Source organism: Heteronotia binoei, chromosome 15 (assembly GCF_032191835.1).
Source record: "Heteronotia binoei isolate CCM8104 ecotype False Entrance Well chromosome 15, APGP_CSIRO_Hbin_v1, whole genome shotgun sequence".
Taxonomy (NCBI): domain Eukaryota; kingdom Metazoa; phylum Chordata; class Lepidosauria; order Squamata; family Gekkonidae; genus Heteronotia; species Heteronotia binoei.
In genome coordinates, this window is record NC_083237.1 from 30,821,856 (window position 1) to 30,846,659 (window position 24,804).

Sequence of the window (24,804 nt, forward strand, 5' to 3'; positions counted from 1 at the left end):
AGCGTGAGCTCAGCCGGGAGGGGAGAAGCCGAAGGAGGAGCCGGCGGGTTGCAGCAGCGGCGGCAGCAGGAGGCGGAGGGGGAAGCGCGCGCGAGGAGGATGCAGAGCCCGGCCAGCGGCAGCTGACCCCGGGGGGGGAGCCCGGCCATGGCCTTCCTGGGGGGGCCCCGACTCCTGGACTGGGCCAGCTCCCCCCCTCACCTGCAATTCAACCGCTTCGTGCTGACGGGCTACCGGCCGGTCAGCTCCGGGTCCGGCTGCCTCCGCAGCCTCTTCTACCTGCACAACGAACTGGGCAACATTTACACCCACGGTGAGCGGCGGCGGCTCCCCTGCGAGGGCTCCCCGATCTTGGCGCGGGCCGGCCGTCCTTCCTTCCCTCCCTCCTTCCCTCCCTGCAGGGCCCTCCTCGCCATTGCACCGCCTGCCAGCCACGCTCCCTGGCGGAGAGAGAAGGCTGAGAGTGCAGCAGGCGGCCGGAACCCGGCGGCGCCTTTGCCTCTCTCTTGCTGCTCCGGGGACCGGACGCCCCCCCCCCCCCGCCCGGCATCCCCCCTGAATCCTGGAATCTTTTGAAAGCCCCAGTCGAGCTCACCTTTTTTCCGGGCCTGCCTGGATCGCCGCTCCGCAAGGATCGGGAGACCCTCAACCCACATACACGCCCTGCTTCAGCGTCCCCCCACTCCCCTTCTTCGACCCCACTGCGTGCGCTTGGCACCCTCATTCCCCTCCGCCTTCCTTCACCGCGCTTCCTGACTCTTCCTGCAACCTGATCTCAGGTGCAGAAAATCCTCTTGCAATCCTGCTGTGTGGGGTAGGGAGCTGCCCCCCCCCCCATCTCTCTGCCTTCTTGAACTTCCAGCAGCTTGATTTTCCAGCCTCTTACAAACAGCCAAGAACGCAAGTGTCTCCCCACCACCCCACCCTTCTACGCATACAGGCAGGTCTCCCAGCGTGAAGGTAGTTTTCGAGGCTGGCTCCAGAACTGGGCGCTTCAGTGTCCTTTGGGCTTGGAGGGCAGCTCTGAGCATGGCTTCGTGTGGTTTCCTAGGAGAGCGGCTGATTGCTTAGTGGGAAAGACCCCAGCTTGGCTGGGGGTGGGGTGGGGGGGTCAAACACCTGCTTGGCATGCCCAGGGCCCTCCAGCCACATCTTCCAGTTCTGACAAAGATGTGGAGAGGGGCTGCAGCCAGGGCAGTCGTCACTCACTCATGTGGACCAGGGCTCTTTGACAACCAACTTGTACATTGTGGTGTGTGCAAATAGGGATCGGGGGTCCTAGGTCACCTTTTGAAAGCCCCGGCTTGACATTTGCCTCTCCCAGCCGATCTCACCTTTTTCCCCCTGGTGAGTTCTCCTCAATTCACACTTCTGTGGTGTTTGACCCAGACTGTGACTGTGACACAGGTGCAGAAGGGGTTTCAGCCTCCCCCCCCCATTTTTCTGATTGGAAATAATGTTGAAGGGTTCACTGTTCAGCCTGTAAGGGAAACCCACAAGTGAACACAGGAGTTTCCCTAATGGGCCATACAGCATGCAGGTTAGGAAAGTTGCACAGAGGGATAGATTGAAGCTCCCGGGCCATAGTGATGATCCAAGTTGAGCACTCTTATCTATACTCAGGAATGGAGAATCTGCCACTTGCACATGACTCTTACACAGGATAGAGTCTGTGGACCCCCAACTCGACCTGCATGCTCTGTAATGTGTGAATTGGCAGATGCAAGTGTGTTGAAGAGTTTTAAGCTTGAGGTCCCCAACCCCCGGTCCATGGCCTGTTAGCAACCAAGCTATGAGTTGTATAATTATTTCATTTTATATGCAATATAATAATAATACTAATTGAATGATTTATATCCTGCCCTCCACTCTAAGTCTCAGACCTGCTTACAATCTCTTTTATCTTCCTTCCGCACAGCAGACTCCCTGTGAGGTGGGTGGGGCTGAGAGAGCTCTGACAGAAGCTGCCTTTTCCAGGACAACTCTGTGAGAGCTATGGCTGAGCCAAGGCCATTCCAGCAGCTGCAAGTGGAGGAGTGAGGAATCAAACCTGGTCCCCCCCCCCCGATAAGAGTCCACACACTTAACCACCACACCAAAATAAAGTGCACAGTTGTATCATCCCAAAACCATGCCCCTCCGTGGAAAAATTGTCTTCCACAAAACCGGTCCCTGGTGCCAAAAAGGGACCAATGTTCCCTCTAAGCTGTGGAGTCTTGTGAGCAAAAATTCTACTTTATGAGCTACTGGCATTAAAGTTGTGAGCTGCTGCATAAATTAATTTACTCTGGGGCCATTTTTCCTGAGGTGAGACAAAAATGTGTGAACTGGAGGCTAAACATCTGTGAGCTAGCTCATTCTAACTCAGCTTAGAGGAAACACTGTTGGGGACCACTGTTTTAGACTGAATGCAAAGAGCTTTGGAGAATCAACAGTTTAGAAAGTGAAGTTGCACCTTTCTGCATTCATTAGTTCTGCAATTTTGTTGTTGGTGAAAATAGACAACAGCAGAGTTTGGGAGTTTCTTCTGTGTAAATTACTGAGCTTGGGTACTGGACCAGTTCAGTATTGTGAATAATACATAGACGTTGTATGGTGTTTGAAGTGTTCAGCGCGCTTTGTGTATAGTCTTCCAACAACCCTGTCTGATATGTTGGTATTGTTAAATTGTCCATATTGTGGGTGGAGTGGAGGTTGAAGTGGCTCAGTTGTGGCAGTACCCAGGTTTGGGTGAGGTTCCTCTTCCTGGAACACAGCTACTGTGCTACCCTTATGGGAGTTATGATAAAATATGCCATGCATTTTTGGTCTGGTTTAGATGAGAGTCTGCCTGGAGATGCACATTCTGTTATATGCTGGAGTAAACCATAAAGAAGTTGGCTGCATTCTCATTTGCAATTTGAATTTCATATGGGAACACCATATGAGACAATGGTCAGATGGATCTGCTTGTCACCTGCCAAGGCCCTGTTCGTTTTTGGAGATCTTTTCCCTTGAGCCCAACCTTGCAACAGGGCCACCAAAGTTTCCCTCATCATTTCTGCCAGCCTATTTCTAGACCTTATAATTTCTGCCAGCTGTGTTAATACTTGCTGGCAAACTGGGTGCTTGTGAAAGAATGCAGAGACACATTCTGAGATGAGAAAAGAAGGCGTATCTCTAAGGCTTGCGCAGTCTGCTAGCCCTGCTCAGCTTGGTGGCCAGATTTTCACATTCTCACAACAACTCTGCAAGGTAGAATGCCATGTTGCAGAGAGCAGGTTGCCTGAGGTGATATGTAGCAGTGGTGGGGCTGAAACCAGGGATTTCCCTGTTCTCCCAGCTTCTGCCCTACTCTACAGTTCATATTTGAATGAATGCTACAAAATAATCTTGGGAAGTAACTGTTGCCTCTAAACCCCCCCACAAAGTATCTTGTGAAACCTTAAAAACTGACAGTTTGTTAGTCTGAGGTTCCCTAAGACTCTTGTTTGCAAAAAGTAGGGAGAGGATACTTTTTTGTCTTTAGTGTCAAGGCTCAGCTCTGATGCTTGAAGTAACAGATGTGTCCCTTGAGCCTTTTCCTCATCACTGTATCACTGCAGTGCTATATCCCCTTTCCATCACAAATTGGAAGGGAGGGGATCCCCCGTTGATAGGTGTAGGTTCCAGGAAGATGTGAGCCCTGGCACTTCTTTCCTAAGGGCCTAAAACAGTAGCTTATCACTGTGGGGAGGGTGTCTGTGTGGATACCAGCATGAGAGTCAGTGTGATATGGGTGCTGGAGAAGAATCTAAAGACCCAGGTTTGACTCCCCAGACTGCTGTGGAAACTCACGGCATGATTCTGAGCCCCCCCCCCCATGCACCTGTCTCACAGGATTGTTGTGATAATAAAAATGGAGAAAGGGAAAATGGTGTTACAGGCTGTTTTGGATTCCCCATTGGGGAGAAAAGTGGAATATAAATATCTAACATCAATTCAAGTGGAAAGGAGACCTGTTTCAGCTGCATATTTGCTCTTGAGGTGGTCAGGAAAAAACAAAAGTGAGGTGAATTAGGCAATAGAGTAAGTTGCAAGATGTCTTTTGCTTACTGTTTTTAAGAGCCATTGGCTGAAACGGCTTTCCTTGTAAGGTCAAAACTCTCTCCTGCCTTCTATTATTATCTGTTACTTCCTGGATTAAGGCAGGATCTGGCTCAGCTGCCTGCTGTGGTTCACCCTGGTGAAGGGGTGAGGGTGTCATGGCAGTGCTGGTTCATGCATGCAGGACAGCAGGCGGTAGAGTCCAACCTGAACTGTTCTTTTGAATTAAAAACAATCCAGCAGCAGGGAACCCTCCCTCCCCCCACACACACCATGACTGCCTTTTGCTCACTGTGCTGTACTGGTTTTCTGTTTACTGGAAGTTTTTAAGACTCCCTGCAGTTAGACATGGTGCATCTGATTCTACCACATTCTTCTGCATGTCTGAACAAGGCTTGAGTGAAAGCATCTTTTGGGCTGCCCGAGGTCCAGTGGGGGAGGAAAGGCATCATGGTATAGCCTCATCTCAGCAGATCTCAGAAGCAGGGGTCATACTTGGATGGGAGACCACCAAGGAAGACTCTGGAGGAAGGCAATACACTTCATCGCTAGCCTTGAACGGCCCTTGCTGAGGTTGCCATCAGCTGGCTGCAACTCGATGGCACTTTGTGCACACACACATTGATTGGGGTCAGTGACAAACCCGATCCCTGTTCTTTGAGGCATGCAGTCCAGGCAAGAGAAGACCCAGACCATGCCTCCATACCCATTCAACATGTTACCCCTCTCCTGTGCTTTCGTTGTCTTATTTCTTGTTGAATAAATATTGTGCATCTATGAAAAGCTTTTGAGAGAGCTTTTCATAACAGTCTAGATGAGTTTAATTTTTCAGGAAACAAGCTGAGGGGTAAAGAAACATCAGTATGGAGGGGGCAAAGTCTTTTTGCATCCATTAGAAGCAAGAGAGATAGTCAAGGGTCAGGACTTCCCAAAGTGTGAGTTGTGACCCTTTTGGCGAAGGTGGAGTTGGCTTTCCTTCAGGGAGCATCTGATTTCTTTGTTCAGGTGTGCACATATCGCTGTGCTGAGGCAAATTTTATTCATCCACATCATTTCAAATAGACCTCTGCAACCACAAGGACTAGTCATTTGCTTCATTTTAAAGAAAGAAAACTCTAAGATTCAGAAACTTGTATTCGTTATCCACTAATAAACTCTCCCCCCCCCCCCCCCCTGTGCAACTACCTAGCCCAGAGATAAATATCAGGCTTTGTTACACACTCTTATCTGTTGTGGCCTGGGCCTTCCACCTTTCGCACTCTCTCCCTGTCGAATGAGATCAAATCGTAACAGGAAATAGTGGTGCAATCCTTGTGGGTAAGCGTTGAGAAGGAAGGAGGCTGTAGAAACTCAATAAACATTTCCCAACCTGGTTCCTGAAGAAAGCAGGCAAAGGCAGCCATAGCAAGAGGGAGTGTACATTTGAGGGAGGTGAGCCTTCAAGGGATCAGTCTCCGCAGAGAGAGCCAAGACTCCTGAGTTTCAACAAAGCTCTTAAGAAGGAATTAGTCATTTAGCTGTGGATTTAAAATGTTCTCCTCAGAGAGAAACCCATTCCTCATTGATTTGAGCTGTCAAGGACACTTCTGTGAGCCTGCTGTGGAATCTTATGCACAGTGCAGAGGATTCTGGGCCATTTTCAAGGAGGTGCCCTGGCTTGGGTGAGGCGCTAGTCAATATTTCAAGTCTAGCTGTCATCCCCTGTAAAATGAGAACACACCCTTGACTTCCACCAACACTGCCCTGTGGCTTTTCATCTTGGGGGGGACTGATAATGACTGACACTGTTTTCAGGGCCTACTGTCGTCAGTTGTCTGAGCAAGGAACTAGGGCTCCCAGGAACATGGCTGAAAAACTGCTGGGTGAGAGGGATCTCTGTAGGTTGTATGTGAACTGGGATAACTTAGCTCAGAAAACTGATGTTGTTTTCTTGAAGGAAGCCAGTAAAATGACTTGGCTGTGCAAACTAGAACTCTGTGTGCAAGCTGACTTAATACTGGCTTGGAGCCAGTGCCTTCCTGGGAGAATTGCCTCATGGATACCAAACAGCTGGCTGGTTAGCATCGGCTGGGTGGGGATCTCCAGGGAGCAGTGTGTACCAAACACCTGGGATTTGTTTGGCAGCGTTGGTGCTGAGATTTGGGCACCCAAAAAGCAAGTGAAGGAATTGGGGAGGAGTAGGAACCTCCCGGCTGGCTGGAGCCAAAAATTGGTCTTACCCAGTGTTCTATTTCCAACAGCAGACAGCCAGATATCTCTGAGAGCTCATTAGCTGTTCTTGGAGTGGTGGCAGTTCCCATTTTACTATTACCTAGAAGTGTGCTGTCTCTGGATACCAAGGCTCCATTGAACTGTCAGGTGAAGCTGTTTCTTTACTTTGGCCACTGAGCCCTTCTTTCTCCAGAACGATGGTCAAAGCTCATGTATTGTGTACAGAAAGTCCTAGGTTCAATCCCTGCGATATTTAGGTAAAGGTCTTGGATAGGGAGAAAAGTCTTTGACCATAGATCTTGGAGGGCTGCTATCTCTCGAAATAGCCAATGCTGGTTTAGGTGGCATGATCCTATATAAGGAGGCTTTTGATACTGTCTTATGTTCCAATATTCATTGTCTTATGTTCTGGAGAGTCTCTGCCTTACCCGCTGTGTTCCCTCAGAGAATCCAGAAGTCCCACTGAGAATAACCTTTCTAGACCATTTGGGTTAAATGCTCTTGATTCTGATTAATCCAAACAGAAGTCAGTTCCGCACTAGACCTTTAATCCTGGTTCAGCCCTGTCCCCAAACTGATTTTCTACACCAGGATCATAGACAAACTCATAGAGTTGGTTTCTGTGATTTCTTGATTCAAGTGTAGAATGTCAGTTTGGGGGGAGGGCTGAACCAGGATTAAAGGTCTAGTGCGGAATTGGCAAGAGAGAGAGAAAGTCTTGTGGAACAGAGCCAGAAGTTGTAGTCCTTTCATGAGCCCAACTCTTCCTTTTCTCTTGAGAAAGGAACTCTTAATCTAGGTAGTCCACGGGAAGGAACTGGAGGCTGAGCAGGCTTTGTAGCTTGGGTATGCCCTTGCCTGACCAGAACTAGAGTGGGTGAGCCTTAACCTGGTGCTCTGAAAACCAAGGCTGTCACGAACTGATGAAAACCATAGCTGGAAATGTATACACGTTTTACTGGGTAAAATTTATATCTGAGTCAAAGCAATAATGTATTTATTCACAGCAGTATCCAAATTGCCCAGGAAAATAAGTTACAGCCTTGCTATAAAGTCCCAGGCTGTCCCAAGTTGTAGATTAAAAGTATGTTTTTAAAGGAAAATTTTGAAACAACAAAAAAGAGATGATATATTTGTATATGGAAGCAGGCATCTAAGAAGCCAAATTCCAGATGGGTTGCCATGTTGGTCTGTTTCAGTGGAATCAAAATGGAGTCTTGTGGCATTTTAAAGATCTGCAATTTTACTGTGGCAGAAGCTTTTGTGGGCTAGAGTCCACTTCATTGGCTGCATGTAGTGATGTCTTGGGGGGAACAGAGGGAAGAGAGAGAGAGAGAAATGATTGTATACAAAGAGGTCAAGTGTCTTTTAACCTCAGTGTTTACAATTTTCTTTCCCCTCAGCAGATTTATGTCCTTGGGCCAAACTGAGGCACACTTCCTACATCAAAGGATGGGGACTTTGGCCCCAGAGAAGTTTATGCCACAATAAATCTGTTCGGTTGCCACTTTTTAATGTTTGTACTTAGATGGTGCCTGTCAGCTGCAGTTTTTATAAATGCTTGCATTAAAATACTTTTTTTAAAACAATAAATCTGTTGCCTGATTTAATCAAGAGCTTTTGTTTTTGACAATCAATTATTCCCCATCCCAATCAATTCCTCCATTAGATTAAATGCTGCTGCCCTAATGAAAACCTGTTCCAGCATGGAAATCAGATGAAGCAGAAGGATGGTTTTGGGTGCTCTTTAATATTCTCCTGTTTGTGCTCTGGAGAGCATGGGATTCAGTAGAGGGAGAGGGTGGGGAGCCTATGAAGCATAATCCCTAGGATACACACAACACTTTCTCTGTGGCTAGTGGTGATAGGTTTAATTTCCCAGTAACTAGATCAGAGGTGTCCAAACTATGGCTCACATATATTGTGTGGCTCTCAAAGCCCCCACTGCCTTGTAGGCATTTCTCTCTTCAAATCACTTCTCCTAGCCAAGCCAGCCAGTGACTTGGAGAATGCATTTAAAGTTAAAGTTGTTTTCTTTCCACCTCTCCCCCTATTCCTTCCTGCCTACATTCTTCCGTCTGTCAGTCTTGTGGCTCTTAAACATCTGATGTCAACATCTTGCAGTCTCAAACATCTGCGGCTTATTCTATGCGGCTCTTATGTAAGCAAGTTTGGCCACCTCTGAACTAGATCTAGATCAACATGAGGCAAAACTGCCATAACCCTAAACAATATAAAGAGACCTGTAAGAAATGCCCTGCTGGATCAAACCAGTGGTCCATCTAGTCCAGCCTTCTGGGCTGGATCCAGTCAGCTTTTCCACCAAATTTGGCCCAGTGTCCCTCTTTGCTAAGGTCCCTGTCCATACAGGGACCTATGATCCTCATAATAGTCTTTTTGTTTGTTCAGAAGGAACCCCTCCTTTTTCATAAGCTGAGAAGCTGGTTAGATCTCTCCTTCACTCAGCTTCCAGCCAGTTGCCCTGGAGGCCATAGGGGCCATAGCCTTCTGATGCAGCCACAGTCAGTGATAGGCCAAGAGGTCCTCTGCTCTGTCTGGGCACTTTCAGTTTTGAGCATTTCTGTCATTGTGAAAGACCTTTCTGTGCCTGAGATCAGGGAGAGTGGCTGCTGTTCAGAGCAGACTGAGCTAGATCTATTAAATATAAGCCAGTTTCCTGTGGAACAGAAGTCTGAGTCCAGAGGCACCTTTGAGGCCAACGAAGTTTAATTTGGGGTCTAAGCTTTTGTGTGCATGCACACTTCTTCGGACACACAGCCATTTCCTATGGTTAATCCTGGCACCATTTATCCCGTATTGTTCTTAAAAATATGAGACAGACAATAGTTCAACAGGGGCAGTTTTCCTCTGCTGCAGTTGACTGCTGCTGCAGGTTGGGTTCATTTTTGTTTCCATTTTACAATTGTTTCTTTTTGGGCTTAAATCAGAGCAAGGAGCAGCTGAAGGAGAGATAGAAGTAGAAACAAGTTGAATAAATAAAATGGGAGGGTTCTACAATTAGGGGGATGAATTAACTAAAATCATTTTGATAAGACTAAAAATGCCCTTCTGACTAATCAGGTCACACATTTTAATGTCTTAAATTATTTCTAATAAAAATACTTAGAAAAACAATGGTCAGCACTGCCGTAAGAAGACTGCAGATTTATACCCTGCCCTTCTCTCTGAATCAGGGCCTCAGAGTGACTTACAATCTCCTTTATCTTCTTCCCCCACAACAGACACTCTGTGAGATGGGTGGGGCTGAGAGAGCTCTCACAGAAGCTGCCCTTTGAAGGACAACTCTGCGAGAGCTATGACTGGCCCAAGGCCATTCCAGCAGCTGCAAGTGGAGGAGTGGGGAATCAAACCTGGTTTTCTGAGATAAGAGTCCACACACTTAACCACTACACCAAACTAGCTTAGAAGACGTATTCTCTCCTGTGTGGGAATTCCTCTTCTAAAATGATGTTTCTTACAATAATCCATGTGGGCATCTTCTAAATGGTGGGGGGGATTTCTTAAAACTTTTGGGGTTGGGTCTTCTGACTTTGTTCTGCTCCTTTCCACCAGCACAAGAGGGTCTTTGCTATTCAAATTTTTTTAGCATCCAGCCTGTTTTCTGCACATGCACATCGATTGTTTATATCCCCCTTAAGTGTGAGCTCTCCAAATAAAGATGTCTCCATTTCACACACCCCTTTTTTTTAATTAGGTGAGGAAAGAACATAAGAGAAGCCATGTTAGAGCAGGCCAATGGCCCATCCAGTCCAACACTCTGTGTCACACAGTGGCAAAAATGTTTATACACACACACACACACATATACTGGGGCTAATAGCCACTGATGGACCTCTGCTCCATATTTTTATCTAAACCCCTCTTGAAGGTGGCTATGCTTGTGGTTGCCACCACCTCCTGTGGCAGTGAATTCCACGTTAATCACTCTTTGGGTGAAGAAGTACTTCCTTTTATCCGTTTTAACCTGTCTGCTCAGCAGTTTCATCGAATGCCCACGAGTTCTTGCATTGTGAGAAAGGGAGAAAAGTACTTCTTTCTCTACTTTCTCCATCCCATGCATTATTTTGTAAACCTCTATCATGTCACCCCGCAGTCGACATTTCTCCAAGTTAAAGAGTCCCAAGCGTTTCAACCTTTCTTCATAGAGAAGGTGTTCCAGCCCTTTAATCATTCTAGTTGCCCTTTTCTGGACTTTCTCCAATGCTATAATATCCTTTATGAGGTGCGGCGACCAGAACTACACACAGTACTCCAAATGAGACCGCATCATCGATTTATACTGATACTGGCTGATTTGTTTTCAATTCCCTTCCTAATAATTCCCAGCATGGCGTTGGCCTTTTTTATTGCAAACGCACACGGTCTTGACATTTTCAGTGAGTTATCTACCACGACCCCAAGATCTCTCTCTTGGTCAGTCTCTGCCAGTTCACACCCCATCAACTTGTATTTGTAGCTGGGATTCTTGGCCTCAATGTGCATTACTTTGCACTTGGCCACATTGAACCGCATCTGCCACGTTGACGCCCACTCACCCAGCCTCAACAGATCCCTTTGGAGTTCCTCACAATCTTCTCTGGTTCTCACCACCCTGAACAATTTAGTGTCATCTGCAAACTTGGCCACTTCACTGCTCACTCCCAACTCTAAATCATTTATGAACAAGTTAAAGAGCATGGGACCCAGTACCGAGCCCTGCGGCACCCCACTGCTTACCGTCCTCCACTGCGAAGACTGCCCATTTATACTCACTCTCTGCTTCCTATTACTCAGCCAGTTTTTGATCCACAAGAGGACCTGTCCTTTTACTCCATGACTCTCAAGCTTTCTAAGGAGCCTTTGGTGAGGAACTTTATCAAAAGCTTTCTGGAAGTCAAGGTAAACAACATCTATCGGGTCTCCTTTGTCCACATGCTTGTTCACCCCCTCAAAGAAATGCAACAGGTTAGTGAGGCAAGATCTTCCCTTACAGAACCCATGCTGAGTCTTTCTCAATATCCCGTGTTCATCAATGTGCCTACTTATTCTGTCCTTGATAATGGTTTCTACCAACTTTCCCGGTATTGAAGTCAGACTGATTGGCCTGTAGTTTCCCGCATCTCCTCTGGAACCCTTTTTAAAGATGGGGGTGACATTTGCTACCTTCCAGTCCTCAGGAACGGAGGCAGCTTTCAATGAAAGATTACAGATTTTTGTTAGAAGATCCAGAAGTTCAACGTTGAGTTCTTTCAGAACTCTCAGATGTATGTCATCCGGACCCGGTGACTTATTAGTTTTTAATTTGTCTATCAGTTGTAGGACCTCCTCTTTTGTCACCTCAATCTGACTCAGGTCTTTCAACACCCCTTCCAAAATTAGTGGTTCTGGGGTGGGCAAAAAGTTCTCATCTTCCACAGTGAAGACGGAAGCAAAAAATTCATTCAGCTTCTCAGCCATTTCCCTATCCTTCTTCAGTAATCCTTTTACCCCATGGTCATCCAAGGGCCCCACTGCCTCCCTGGCTGGTTTCCTACTTCTAATATATTTGAAGAAATTTTTATTGTTGGTCTTTATGTTTTTTGCAATATGCTCCTCATAGCCCCTTTTTGCCTGCCTGATCACAGTCTTGCATTTGATTTGCCACAGCCTGTGTTCCCTTTTATTAATCTCACTTGGACTGGTTTTCCACCGCTTAAAGGAGTCCTTCTTACCTTTTACAGCTTCCATTACTTTGTTTGTTAACCATGCTGGCCTTTTCTTATGCCTGTTTGTGCCTTTCCTAACTTGTGGTATGTATTTTATCTGAGCTTTTAGGATTATAGTTTTAAATAGTCTCCAAGCTTCCCCAAGGGTTTTGACCGTATGTACCTTTCCTTTCAGTTTCCTCCTCACATGCCTCCTCATCTCAGTGAATTTACCCCTTTTAAAGTTAAACGTGGTTGTGCTGGTCTTTTGGGGCAACTCCCTATTTATACAAACAGTGAAATCAATAACATTATGGTCACTGCTCCCAAGCAGCGCAATCACTTTTACATCTCTCACCAAGTTTTGGGTATTACTTAGGACCAAATCCAGGATCGCCCCACCCCTGGTAGGTTCTGAGACCATCTGGTCCTTAGCACAGTCATTGAGAGCATCAAGAAACTCAATCTCTTTCTCTCGACCAGAACACATATTGACCCAATCAATCTGCGGGTAGTTAAAATCACCTATTACGACACAGTTTTTATGTTTAGCCGCTATCTTTAAGCCTTCCATCATATTATAATCGTCCTCTCTCTTTTGATTTGGTGGGCGATAGCAAACTCCCATAGTTAAATTTCCTTTTGGGCCCTCTATTTCAACCCAAAGCATTTCTAAAAGGGAATCTAATCCTCTGACCTCAGTCTTACTGGACCGTATATCCTCGCTGACATACAGAGCCACCCCACCTCCAACCCTTCCCTCCCTATCCTTCCAATATAACTTATATCCAGGAATCACTGTGTCCCACTGATTCTCCTCATTCCACCAAGTTTCTGAAATTCCCACAATGTCTATGTTTTCTCCCAACACTAAACATTCCAATTCACCAATTTTACTTTGAACACTTCTAGCATTTGCATACAAACATCTATAATTTCCCAGGCAAGCTAGGCCCGCCACCTTCCTCCTGCCGCCGCAAGACTCTGGCAGACAGTCCATACTGTTTGTCACCATCACAGTGGACAACTCTGATCCGTTACCCGATAGAAAAATAGCAGGCAACCCTTCATCTCTTTGAGACGAGTCCTCCCGAACCAGAGACATTTCATCTCCTGTCGGCCTTCCCCCAAGATTTAGTTTAAAAACTGCTCTGCCACCTTTTTGATTTTAAGCGCCAGCAGCCTGGTTCCATCCGGGGACAAGTGGAGACCGTCTCTTTTGTACAGCTCTTGCTTGTTCCAGAAAGCATCGCAGTGCCTAACAAACTTAAACCCTTCCTCCTTACACCATCGTCTCATCCACACATTGAGACTTCTAATTTGTGCCTGTCTCTCCTGCCCTACACGTGAAACAGGTAGCACTTCTGAGAAGGCTACCTTGGAGGTCCTGGCCTTAAGTCTCCCACCTAGCAGCTTAAATTTTTCCTCCAGGACCTCACGACTGCATTTCCCCACATCGTTGGTGCCAACATGCACCACGACCACAGGCTCCTCCCCAGCACTGTATCAGCCTATCTACTACACTAATCGAGTAGCACAGAACTCATCAGAACTTCCAGCCTTGCCCCCCCCCCCCCAAAAAAAAATCTTCCAGGTTTCACTAGAGGCTGCATGCAGCTGTTTCTCTCTTTGAAATCATGAGGCCTGGAAATGCCATTCTCTCACTCTGGGTATAAGCTGGGTATAAACCCCTTTCTCTCACTCTGTCTCCTTTTTCTTTTTTGATGAAATCTGAGAAACTTGGGATGCTGAATCTTGCACCGGATGCCGGATGTTATGCCTGTGCGGGAGAATTCGCAGATGAACAGAAACGCAAGCCCTGAATATACAGGGGAAAGCGTGGGAGGCAGGCACCAGGGCTTTTGATCAGCAGAGCTGGGCTTTCAGGTTAGCTGCACTGCCCACCGGTGAGCGTGAGTGCCGACACTGTGTAAAGGGTAAGGGAAGGACCGTCCTGAGCTCCTTGGAGGAAGGTCAGGGGAAAAATAATCAGATAGGTATGTAAAACTGTGGATATGGCAGGAAACAAGGTGCTGCAATGATTTGGAAGCCCAGGAGTTACTGGTGAGATTCAGCCAGCTGGCGTATGCATAGGCTGTTGACCTGGAAGCAGCTGCACTAGTAATGTGAGCCATTCTGGCCTCAGTGACTGTGGGGCTGAGAGGTAGAATGAGGACATGGGTATGGATTTCCCCCTTGCCCCACCCACCGTGTCCCCCTGCATGGGTCACTCATCCCCTGCTTGGGAGGATGCCATTCAAATAGCGCAAGAGACACAATCCCTCGGTCTGGCTGGCAGCTCCCCACCCTTTAAATAGTTTTCTGAATTTTCCTCTTGGGTGTCTTGGGCCTTGCAATGATGCAGCGAGAGGGCAACCCTCTTCAGTTCCCTGTGCTCACAAACACAGAGAGGTCATGACTTGGCAAGCCTGGGAAGGAGTCGTTCCAGTCAAAAGTCCACCTTGTCCAACATTCTTCTCATTGAGGAAGCTGCTAAGCAGAGTATGAAAAAACATACCCTGTAGTTTTGGCTCCAGCATCTAGTACAGGGCTCTTTCACACACATTGTGTGGCTCTCAAAACCCCCACCAACCACCTTGGAGAAAGCATTTCTCTTTTCTCCAAGCCAAGCCAGCCAGTGGCTTGAAGAATGCATTTAAAGTTGCTTTATTTCCACCTATCTCTCCCTCCACTACCTTCCTTCCTTCCTGTCTTATGGCTCTCAAGTGCCCTGATCCAGTAAGTGAAGGTATACTGCCCCTGATTGTGGAGGTTCCATGTTTTGCCAGTAACCTACAAACTAGTGGGGTTTTTTTTTTGTCTTCCCCTAATATGTCATCTAAGCTAGTGGCACTTAATGCAGCCTTTGGCCCCTATGTGTGAAGAAATGTTTCCAATTCTTTTTGGGTGTCTAACTTGGCTAAAGGGATAGCACAGCATGTCTTGTAGAATTTCTTTGTTGCCCTCTGGAGTGGTTGGCACTGGTGCTGATGGGAAGTCTGCAACTTGACTGTATCTCTTTGCTGGCAGAGAGCACCTTTGCATTTTCCCTACGGCTGTATTTAGCATCTTCCAGATAGCTAGCCATGATCCTGTTAAGAGCTTACTCCCTTCTCCATCCGCCTTCCTGCCAGCCAGGGGTCCAGAGTCATAGGGGGCTGTGGAAAGAGGCCAAATCCTATCCCATATATGCCAAAATATCCCCCCTCTGAACTTAAGTGGCTTATATTTGAGGAGCTGCTGACCTCTGAGGGTGGCAAGGAAAGCCTGAACTGAACTCTTGTCACGGATGGGCCATAGGCATTTAAAAGTAAAACCCCTAAGCCTCTACTGTAAGTGGATTTGCAGTGGTCCCCCCCCGCCCCACTTCTTAATGTCTGGCTATTGAAAAGCCTGATTCTGGTGGGAAGCCGTGTTGGTCTGAAGCACCAGAGCAAAGTCTGTGTCCAATGGCACCTTTAAGACCAGCAACGTTTCATTCTGGATATAAGCTTGTGTGTGCATGCACACTTCTTCAGAAGTTGGTCTTAAAGGTGCCGCTGGACTCAAAACTTCGTACTATTGAAAAGGTGAGTTTTCTGTATGCTTTAGGCTATAGTTCTAAGGTTGCTTTCCTTATGCATTTGGTATGCAGGGAAAATTAGTTTGTAAATTCTTTTTTTTTTTTTAAGGAAAAAAACCTAGCCAGTGTGCAAATTAAAGCACTGGGATTGCATGCCTCCAGGGCTTTTTGTTTTTAGCAGGGATGCACAGGAATGCAGTTCCGGCTGGCTTGGTGTTGGGGGTGTGAGGCCTAATATGCAAATGAGTTCCTTCTGGGCTTTTTCTACCAAAAAAAGCCCTGCATGCCTCTAATGCTTTGCCCCCCATAGCAATTGCACTGCTGAGCTTTGAACCGATTGTCACTGAGTTTTTTCAAGGGCAGTCCTGTTTATAGTGTTTTGCAGTATTCTAGCTCTGAGGTTTCCATAGTCTGGATTGGCATGACTCACAGTGCAGTGCTGAAGAGAGTTATGCTCTTCTAAGCCCCTTGACTTCAGTGGATGCGGGAGGATGTAACTCCACTGAGTGGCATTGCCAATCACCTTGATCCTGGAAGGGAGACCATTTTTATGCCAGACTCAGCTGGACCAAGCCACTCCTTGGCACTAGATACATTTGTTTCTCAGGAGAAGAGCAGGCTCTGACAGGATCCTTGCATTTTTAAGTCTGTCAAAATGATAACCCCTGCTATCAGCGCTGTGCACTGGTTGAAATTTGGGGGTACAGGATAATTAATTCTAGTCCCAAGGATCAGGAGTAGCAGGAGATCTTCCACTTATCAGTTGCCATATTCCCCAGTGATTTCTTGTAGACCCCCCCCCCCAATCTGTTCTTATTATTGTTCTGTGTAATGGTACACTGGTTGGGTCCCCTGTGTGGATGACGAACAAAACTGGGCCACCCTCAGACAAGGTAGGAGTCTCTGTTTCAAAGACTCTGCAGGTGTGCCAACAAAGATGACTGTCAGAGGGAGCAAGCAGCGGCTTGATGATAACTGAGTGGGGGCAGGGGAGGGTGGAGCACAGAATGTGGAGAGCAGCAGAATGTCAAAAGAAAATAAGGGCAGGAGAAAAAATTGACCTGATCAACCGTCAAACATTTAGAGAATGCGGGAGGGTAGAGATGGCAACTCCTGGCTGAGAAATTCCTGGAGGTTTGGAGAGAGGGTGGCTACTGGGGAAGGTGGGGACGTCATTGGAACATAATACCACAGGCCCCCAACTTCAAAGCAGCCATTTTTTCCAGAAGAACATATCTCTATAGGCTGAAGATCATTTGTTATTGCAGACCACCAGGCCCCACCTGGAGGTTGGCAACTCTGAGAGAATTTGCGGGAAGAAGTGACATTTCCAAATTGTTTCTACCCCTCCAGTTGTTCACGGGACACTCAGCTTCTTGTTGTTAGTTACAATAAAAGAACAGATTGGCCTAGCTGTCAGCCATGGAGGTTGCTCATATTTCAGCCCTGGGAAGAAAATTAGGTGGTGGTGGTGGGGGTTTTGAAGAGAGCCAAAATTGCTGGCTCCTCTTAGAAACAAAGCAGGCAGGGGTGGGGGTGAGCACCAGCGAGTGGGGAGTCTGGATTCCCCCAAATGCCAGCCAGCACTGCACTGTCTTTTCCCTGCCTGAGATTCTCTGGCTCAGAGCACGAAATCATGACTGTTTAATGTTACACAGCCTTGATGGTTCCGGGTGAGTTATCTGATCCCTGACATGTCCCCAGGGAGGAGAGCGTGGCTGGGATTGCTGTTCCATGACATGGCTGTAGCAGTGAGGAAAGAGATGTGGGAGAGGAGAGGCCAGGAAGGAGAATTTGGAGCAGGGGAAAACAGGACCTCCCCACCATCTGAATCAGTTCCTGGGGGCTTCAGAACACAATGGATTGCTTCAAATATTGCTGCTGACCCCTGGAGATTACCAGCTAGAGAGGTGCTGTGCGCCTTCATAGCAGACCATGTGCTTGGTATGCAGAAAACCCTGGCATCTCCAGATGAAACATCTTCAATAGCCAGTGCCAGAAAAGACCTTACTCAGATGGGCAACAGCTTTCAGAGGTCTTTGGCGGAAAATAAGATACTGATCATGATGGATCAAACAGGATAAATTGGCCTTGTATGTTCATCATTTCCAGAATGGCAGTAAGTACTTTTTTGGGATAAAGCATTTGTCCTGCACCAAGGGACATTTGTGTAGACTGCTAGTTTCCAGGATGTGCTTCTAGTCACTTGAATGGTTCCACACTGCATCTGCAGAATTCTGCGGGCTGTCTTTTTTGTCCTTAAAAACAGTGTGGAGAACCAGCAAGGTATAGTAGATAGTGGCTGGGAGACCAGGTTTCAAAAATCCCCAGAGCAGGGATTCCAGCCAGTGTGGTTGTAGTGGTTAGAACAGTGGACTGGGATTTGGGGGTTACAAGTTTGAAGCCCCAGTCTGCCAAGGAAACAAGCTCAATGACCTTGCACCAGTCCCTCCCTCTCAGACCAACATACTTCACAGGGTACTTGTTATGGTAAGGGAAATAGAGGAGGAGAGGACAGCACTGTAAATTGCTTTGTGTCCTCATTGAGGAGGAAAGGGGTGGGGTATAAACTTGGCAAGGAAAGCTGCATTCTGCAAGCCTCATCTTAACTCTTGCCCAAGGCCATCCAGGGGGGCTTCATGGCTGATTGGGATTTGCATTGCAGTCTCTGCAACAGAAATACAATGTGCTGCAATAGAAATACGATGTGTTTACACCCTAATTAAAACATGCAGTTTAGGCTCCTGAATTCTGCTTTCCAAACCCAGTTCTATGGGTCTGTTGGATCATACACACAACTGTGATGATTCTCCTTCAGTTTTCAATTTATCCCTTTAATAGAGATGTTTTAAATTACCCTCTTTGCTGTGTGGCTGATTTCTTGTGCTTTGTTGTGAATCCTTGTGTTTTGCAAAGGATTTTGGGCCATTTCCAAGAGGGTACCCCAGCTTATGAGGCACTAGTCAGTATTTGAAGCCTAGCTGTCATCTCCCATGAAACAAGAAAAACAGGTTGCTTACCTGTAACTGATGATCTTCGAGTGGTCATCTGTGCAGTCACACACATGGGTCTTGCCGCAGGCAACAGATCCATACCTCGGAGCTCCAATAGCTCGCCTATAGCGTCTTTTTGGCGCGCTTTCCTCCCGCCCTGGGGAGCAGGCAGCGACCGCGCATGCCTAGAGCGGGGGGAGAGCGCCCATTCCACTCAGTTTCTTCCAGCCGCCGTTGGCACTGACACTATACAAGGTTAAGCAACAATTACAAGAGGCCAGCAGCGGGGAAGGCTGGGTGGGCGTGTGTGACTGCACAGATGACCACTCGAAGATCATCAGTTACAGGTAAGCAACCTGTTTATCTTCTTCGTGGTCTCTGTGCAGTCCCACACATGGGTGACTAGCCAGCTAAATGTCCTGGAGGAGGGTGCTGGGAAAGAAAAAGTTAGTCACAACCCAATCAGAACATATGCAATCACATCATATTATGCAACATAGTATGCAACATAGAGATGGAAGTGGATGCACTCACCCCTGACTTCAGTGGAAGATGGATCTGAGGACCGCTTGACCGAAGGAGGCGTCACGTCTCGCACGAACGTCTAAAGCATAATGGGAGACGAACGTGGATGGAGAGGACCACGATGCAGCCGCACAAATGTCCTCTAGGGAGACGCCTTGCAGAAAGGCCGAAGACGTCGAGACCGCTCTTGTGGAGTGGGCCTTAAGACCTTCGGGCAAAGGCTGTTTAGCCAGTTCGTAGCACAACCTAATGGCACTGACTACCCATTTAGACAATCTTTGGGTAGAAATTTTGTGTCCCTTGTGAGGGTTTCCGTAGGCCACAAACAGGTTAGGGTCCTTACGGAAAGGTTGTGTACGATCAAGGTAGAAAGATAAAGCCCTTCTAACGTCCAGAGAATGCAGGGCTCGTTGTCCCTGGTCGGATGGGTTGGAGAAAAACGTTGGTAGAGAAGTTGAGGTTGATAAGTGGAACTGGGAGACAACCTTAGGCAGGAACGCAGGGTCCGGTCGCAAAACAACTTTGTCCCTGTGAAAGATGGTGTAGGGAGGATCGTAACAGAAGGCGCATAAGTCACTTGCCCGTTTACCTGAGGTAAGGGCTACCAGCAATGCTGTCTTCCAGGAAAGAAGGTTGAGGTCTATGGTAGCCATAGGTTCAAAGGGAACTTTCATCAAGCAGGAAAGGACTAACGATAAACTCCAAGCCGGAACAAAGGGCTTGACAGGTGGGTTGAGGTGCAACATGCCCTTAAGAAAGGACTTACATAAAGGATGGGAGAACACAGTTTTGCCATCGACCGGATTGTGGAACGCAGAAACTGCAGAAAGATGAACCTTTAAGGAGGAATAACAGAGTCCTGATCTTTGTAGAGAAAGTAGATAATCCAGGATCAGGTTAAGAGGTGCAGATTCCGGCTGCAGATGATTAGATGTCGCAAAAGAACAGAAGCGCTTCCATTTACGTTGATACGAAAGTCTCGTGGAAGGCTTCCTTGCGTTGAGGATGATATTGGCTACCTCTGCAGAGAGGTAGGTGGATGTATTCTCCAAGCTGCCAGAGCTAGGGCCCGCGGGTTGTGATGAAGAACCTGACCTCTGGCCTGAGAGAGAAGGTCGCCCACCGGAGGAAGCCGGCGGTAAGTGTGGCGGGACAGTTGAAGAAGCCTCGTGAACCACGGTTGCCGAGGCCACCATGGCGCAATGAGGATGCAGTCTGTGCCATCCCGTGCTATCTTCACCAGCACCCGTGTCAGAAGGGGAGTCGGTGGGAAGAAGTAATGAAGGGGACCTGTCCAGTTGTGTAGAAAAGCGTCGTTGCCCCTCCTGCAATAAAACTGAGGACATTTGGCATTGTCCCTGGATGCAAAGACGTCCACCTTGGGTGTTCCAAAGCATCGGAAGATACGCCGAAGGTAGGTCGGATTGATGGACCATTCGTGGTCGTCTATGCGAATCCTGCTGAGAGAGTCGGCCAGAGTATTCTCCACACCGGGAAGATGAATGGCAGTCATGTATATGTTGTGCTTGACACACCATCCCCAGAGCATTACGGCTATACGGCAGAGACGGAGGGATCTGGTGCCCCCTTGCTTGTTTATGTAATAAACAGTTGCCATATTGTCCGTAGAGATCTGAACATGTCGGCCCCTTATCAGTGGGAGAAAGGATTGAAGAGCTCTGTGTACCGCAATCAGTTCTAAGCAGTTTATATGCATGAGTCTCTCGGAGGTCGTCCAAAGCCCTCTGACAGTTTTGTCCTCTAGGTGGGCTCCCCATCCCCACTTGGAGGCATCTGTTGTTATTGTGGCCGTCGGGGAAGTCGGTAGAAACGGCTTGCCCTCGAGGAGATTGTTGGGTACAGTCCACCACGTGAGAGATAGAAGCGCTCTCTGTGGAACAGTGAGCAAAACACTTTGTGGTTGTGTCTGAGGGTGGTAGGCTCGTACAAACCAGATCTGTAGTTGTCGCATTCGTAGCCTGGCAAAGTGATGGACAGATGTTGTAGCGGCCATAAGGCCCAGCAGGCGTTGGATTGTGAACGCAGACTGACAAGGTTGTTGTTGAACTGACCTGGCTAGGGCAATGATAGTCCGTGCCCGATCCTCGGGGAGAAAGACACGATGCAGGGAGGTGCATAGAAGGGCGCCTATAAACTTGAGGTCCTGGGTAGGTGTGAGGTGTGACTTTGATGCATTCACGCGAAGGCCCAGGGAACTCAGGAGAGTGAGAGCTGTGTCGAGGTTGTGCTCCAATTGCTGTTGGGTCGGAGCTACAAGAAGCCAGTCGTCAATGTATGGGAAGACTGGGATGTTCCGAATGCGAAGCGCAGCTGCCACCACTGCCATGCACTTGGTAAACACGCGGGGCGCAGTGGAGAGGCCGAAAGGTAGGGACACATATTGGTAGTGGTCCCGGCCCATGGCAAACCGCAGATACTTCCGATGTTGAGGTCGAATGGTCACATGGAAGTAAGCGTCCTGAAGATCTAGGGAAGCCATCCAGGAATTCCTGGGATTAAGGGGCAGGATGGACTGCAGGGAGATCATTCTGAACTTCCTGTATTCGATGTGCTTGTTGAGCTTCCTTAGATCTAGAATGGGACGCCTGCCTCCATCCCTCTTGGGAACTAGGAAGTATCTTGAATAGAAGCCTGTCCCTCGATGTAGGGGAGGGACGGGCTCTATGGCGTCTTTGTGGAGCAAGTCCAGAATCTCCTGATGGAGGGGAGAAGACGGAGGGGTAGCTATGAAATAGTGGTGGCGAGGTGGAGAAATGAACTCGATTGCGTAACCTAAGCGCACGATGGTCAGCACCCAGGAGTCGGTTGTTATCGAGTTCCAAGTGGGAAGGAATGGTGACAGACGTTTGTGGAAAACCGGAAGGATGTGAGGAAAGTCAAAGAGACTGCTTAGAAGGAAGGGAGGACTTTTTGAGCTGTTGTGACCGAGGCCTTTGTTGAAACTGAGGCTTCTGCTGTCCACTCTTCCTCTTCCAGAAATCATTACGTTTAGGTGACCTTTGACGCCTCTGGAATGATGGTCTCCAGGATTTTGTACGGTTGGACTGTTGGGAGAACGGTTGGGAGACTCCCAAGCGCTTTGCACGCTTGCGCCCGTCATCTACTGAGGTGAGGACCTCGTCAGTAGAAGCATGGAAGAGGCCCAGGCCATCAAAGGGGAGGTCTTCGATCTTTTGCTTAATGTCCGGTTGCAAATTGGTGGACCTTAGCCAGGCGTGGCGACGCAAGGCAACAGAGGACGCAAAGACCCTGGAAGAGCAGGAGACAGCATGGCGTATGGTGTTGATCTGTTGCTTCGACACTCTAGACAGCTCTGATACCAAGCCGGAGGCCGTCCTTTGGGAAGGTTCAGGAAGGGATGGAATAAGAGGCGTAAATTGGTTGGCCAAGTTGAAGACGTAAGCTGAAAAGTAAGCTAAATAGTTGTTCAGCTTGGAATTTGTGGAGGCAAGGTTGAATATCTTCCTGGCCAGGGTGTCTAATTTCCTGCCCTCACGGTCTGGAGGTGTCGGATGTCTGGAGGGCTTAGCCTTAGTGGCTGAGTGCACAATAATAGAGTTGGGTGCTGGATGAGAAGCAAGAAATTTAGCCTCAGGAGCGTGAACTCTGTAGAGAGAGTCAAAGCGCTTAGAGGTGGGTGGGACTGAAGCAGGTTTGTCCCAGGTTTCGTGGAGGCCTTCGAGGTGCACCGGTAGCATAGGAAGCAATGAGCCAGGTGGAAAGTCCGTTTGTACGAGGTCGTGTACGATGTCAGAGACCTTAGGTGAGTCCGACGGAAGAGTAATGTTCAAGGCTTCAGCCATGGTGGTGATTAGATGGAGATAGGCCTTGGACGCATCTGATGGAGAGAGTCGGGGCTGTGGCGCCGAATCCGAGACTACCGAGTCTGGATGGTCCTCAGAGTCTGATGATGCTGACGAGTCGGCGTCGGAACGGAAATCGTCACCCGACGGGGGATGTGGAGGCGGGATCGGGTCCGAAGGAACGGTCTTAGGCTTTGCTATCTGATCGCGCTGATCCGTAGGAGTGGAGACCGGAGGAGCAATCGAAGCCGAGGCTGACGGAGTGCGCGGCCTAGCGCCCTCTCTTTGGTAGTGGTCCCGGGATCGCTGCAGATTGGAGTGGCGTACATATTCCCGAAGCCGATCACGGAGTCGAGGGGAATAGCGAGAGTAATCAGGTTCTCGGATCCGATCTCGAGAGTAATCAGGCTCTCGGGTCCGCTCTTGATCGCGGGGCCGTGGATAAAAGAAGTCACGGGGTCGAGGAGAATCTGGAAGCCGATCGAGACCACGGGGTCGTGGAGAATCGCGGAGTCGTCGTGGGGAATCACGGAGTCGATCACGGGGTCTAGGAGAGCCCTTGTACCGGATTGCTGAGTACGGGGAGTAACCTGAGCCCTCCACAGATGGGGACCGAGAAGGACGATGGTAAGGCCGGCGTCTAGGCGAAGGAGACCGAGAGTAGTGGTGGTCGTACCTTGAAGGGGCGTAGTAGTCCTGATAGTAACCCGAGGAGTCGGAGTCTCGACGCCGACGTGGCGATCTGGAGCGGCCTCTGAGAGGCGGCGACCGGGATCGGACTCGATGGGAGGGCGAACGAGAGCGACCTTGGTTTGAAGCCTGAGTAGCCGAGTCCCTATACAGGGGAGAAATCCCGATATCTCGGAAGGAACCGATCCGAAGCGGAGGTTTAAGGTAGGCCTGAGTAGAATCGGTAGTCAGGTCGGGTTCTAGAAAGTCGGTAGGAACCACACTGTGCACCGAAGGTGAACGAGAGTGGACTGGTATAACCTCTACTGCTGTGGATGAGTGAGGTGTCAGTTGCGGCATGTCGGTGATGACGTCCGACGGAGCCGACAATTCAAGCGGAAGCGAGGGCTGCATTGGGGCCGCGGGATCCATAGACGTCGAAGTAGAGGTTGGAGCCCGAGGCTTCTTAGGAGCCGAGTGCGAGTGGTGGAGTTTCCTCGGAGCCGAATCAGCCGATTCGGAACAACGAGGTTTTTTGGGCGCCGGATCCGTGGATTCAAGATGGCGCGATTTTTTCAAAGCCTTATGGCCGGTCCCGGCGTGCTTCGATGACTTTTTCTCGGACTTGTGCTTCTGTTTAGAGAGAGACACGTCCGTAGAAGCCGAATCTTCCGCCTGTTGTTGGGGAGGCGGCGAGCCCGACGCGGGCATAGCCCTCAGGGACAACTCGATTAGGAAACTCCGGAGCCTGGCTGCACGGTTCTTCCGGGCCTGCTTGCCGAAGTTCGCACAGTGAGGGCAGGAGTCGACTCGGTGAGCTTCCCCCAAGCAAAAAAGGCAGTGGCTGTGGCCGTCTGAGGAGGGGATTTTGGTCCCACAGCGTGTGCACTTTTTGAAGGTAACTTTCCCTTCCATGTGCTCCGGACAAGGGAGGGGAGGGAAGGGAGAAAGGGGGGAAAGATAGCGCAGAAACGGATTTTTTTTTAAAAAAAAATTTTCGGGACGAAAAGGGATATAAGAAGAAGAATACGATACCAGGTGAAGAAAAGAAGTCGAAAGGATGAGGTAATGGACGAGCTAAGGAGGAACGCAGCGAGGAGGGTGTTGTCCGGGCGGCGGTAGGAAAGAAACTGAGTGGAATGGGCGCTCTCCCCCCGCTCTAGGCATGCGCGGTCGCTGCCTGCTCCCCAGGGCGGGAGGAAAGCACGCCAAAAAGACGCTATAGGCGAGCTATTGGAGCTCCGAGGTATGGATCCGTTGCCTGCGGCAAG

General features: G+C 48.7%; 1 protein-coding gene across 1 annotated transcript in view; it reads left to right on the forward strand.

The window, feature by feature from the left end:
- Nucleotides 1-24,804, forward strand: part of PAQR4 (progestin and adipoQ receptor family member 4) — a 34,786-nt gene continuing 9,982 nt past the window's right edge. Inside the window, exon 1 of the mRNA XM_060256701.1 lies at nt 1-313. Within this exon, the coding sequence (XP_060112684.1) occupies nt 148-313 (166 nt within the window). The 5' untranslated portion in view covers nt 1-147. The remainder of the gene's footprint in view (nt 314-24,804) is intronic.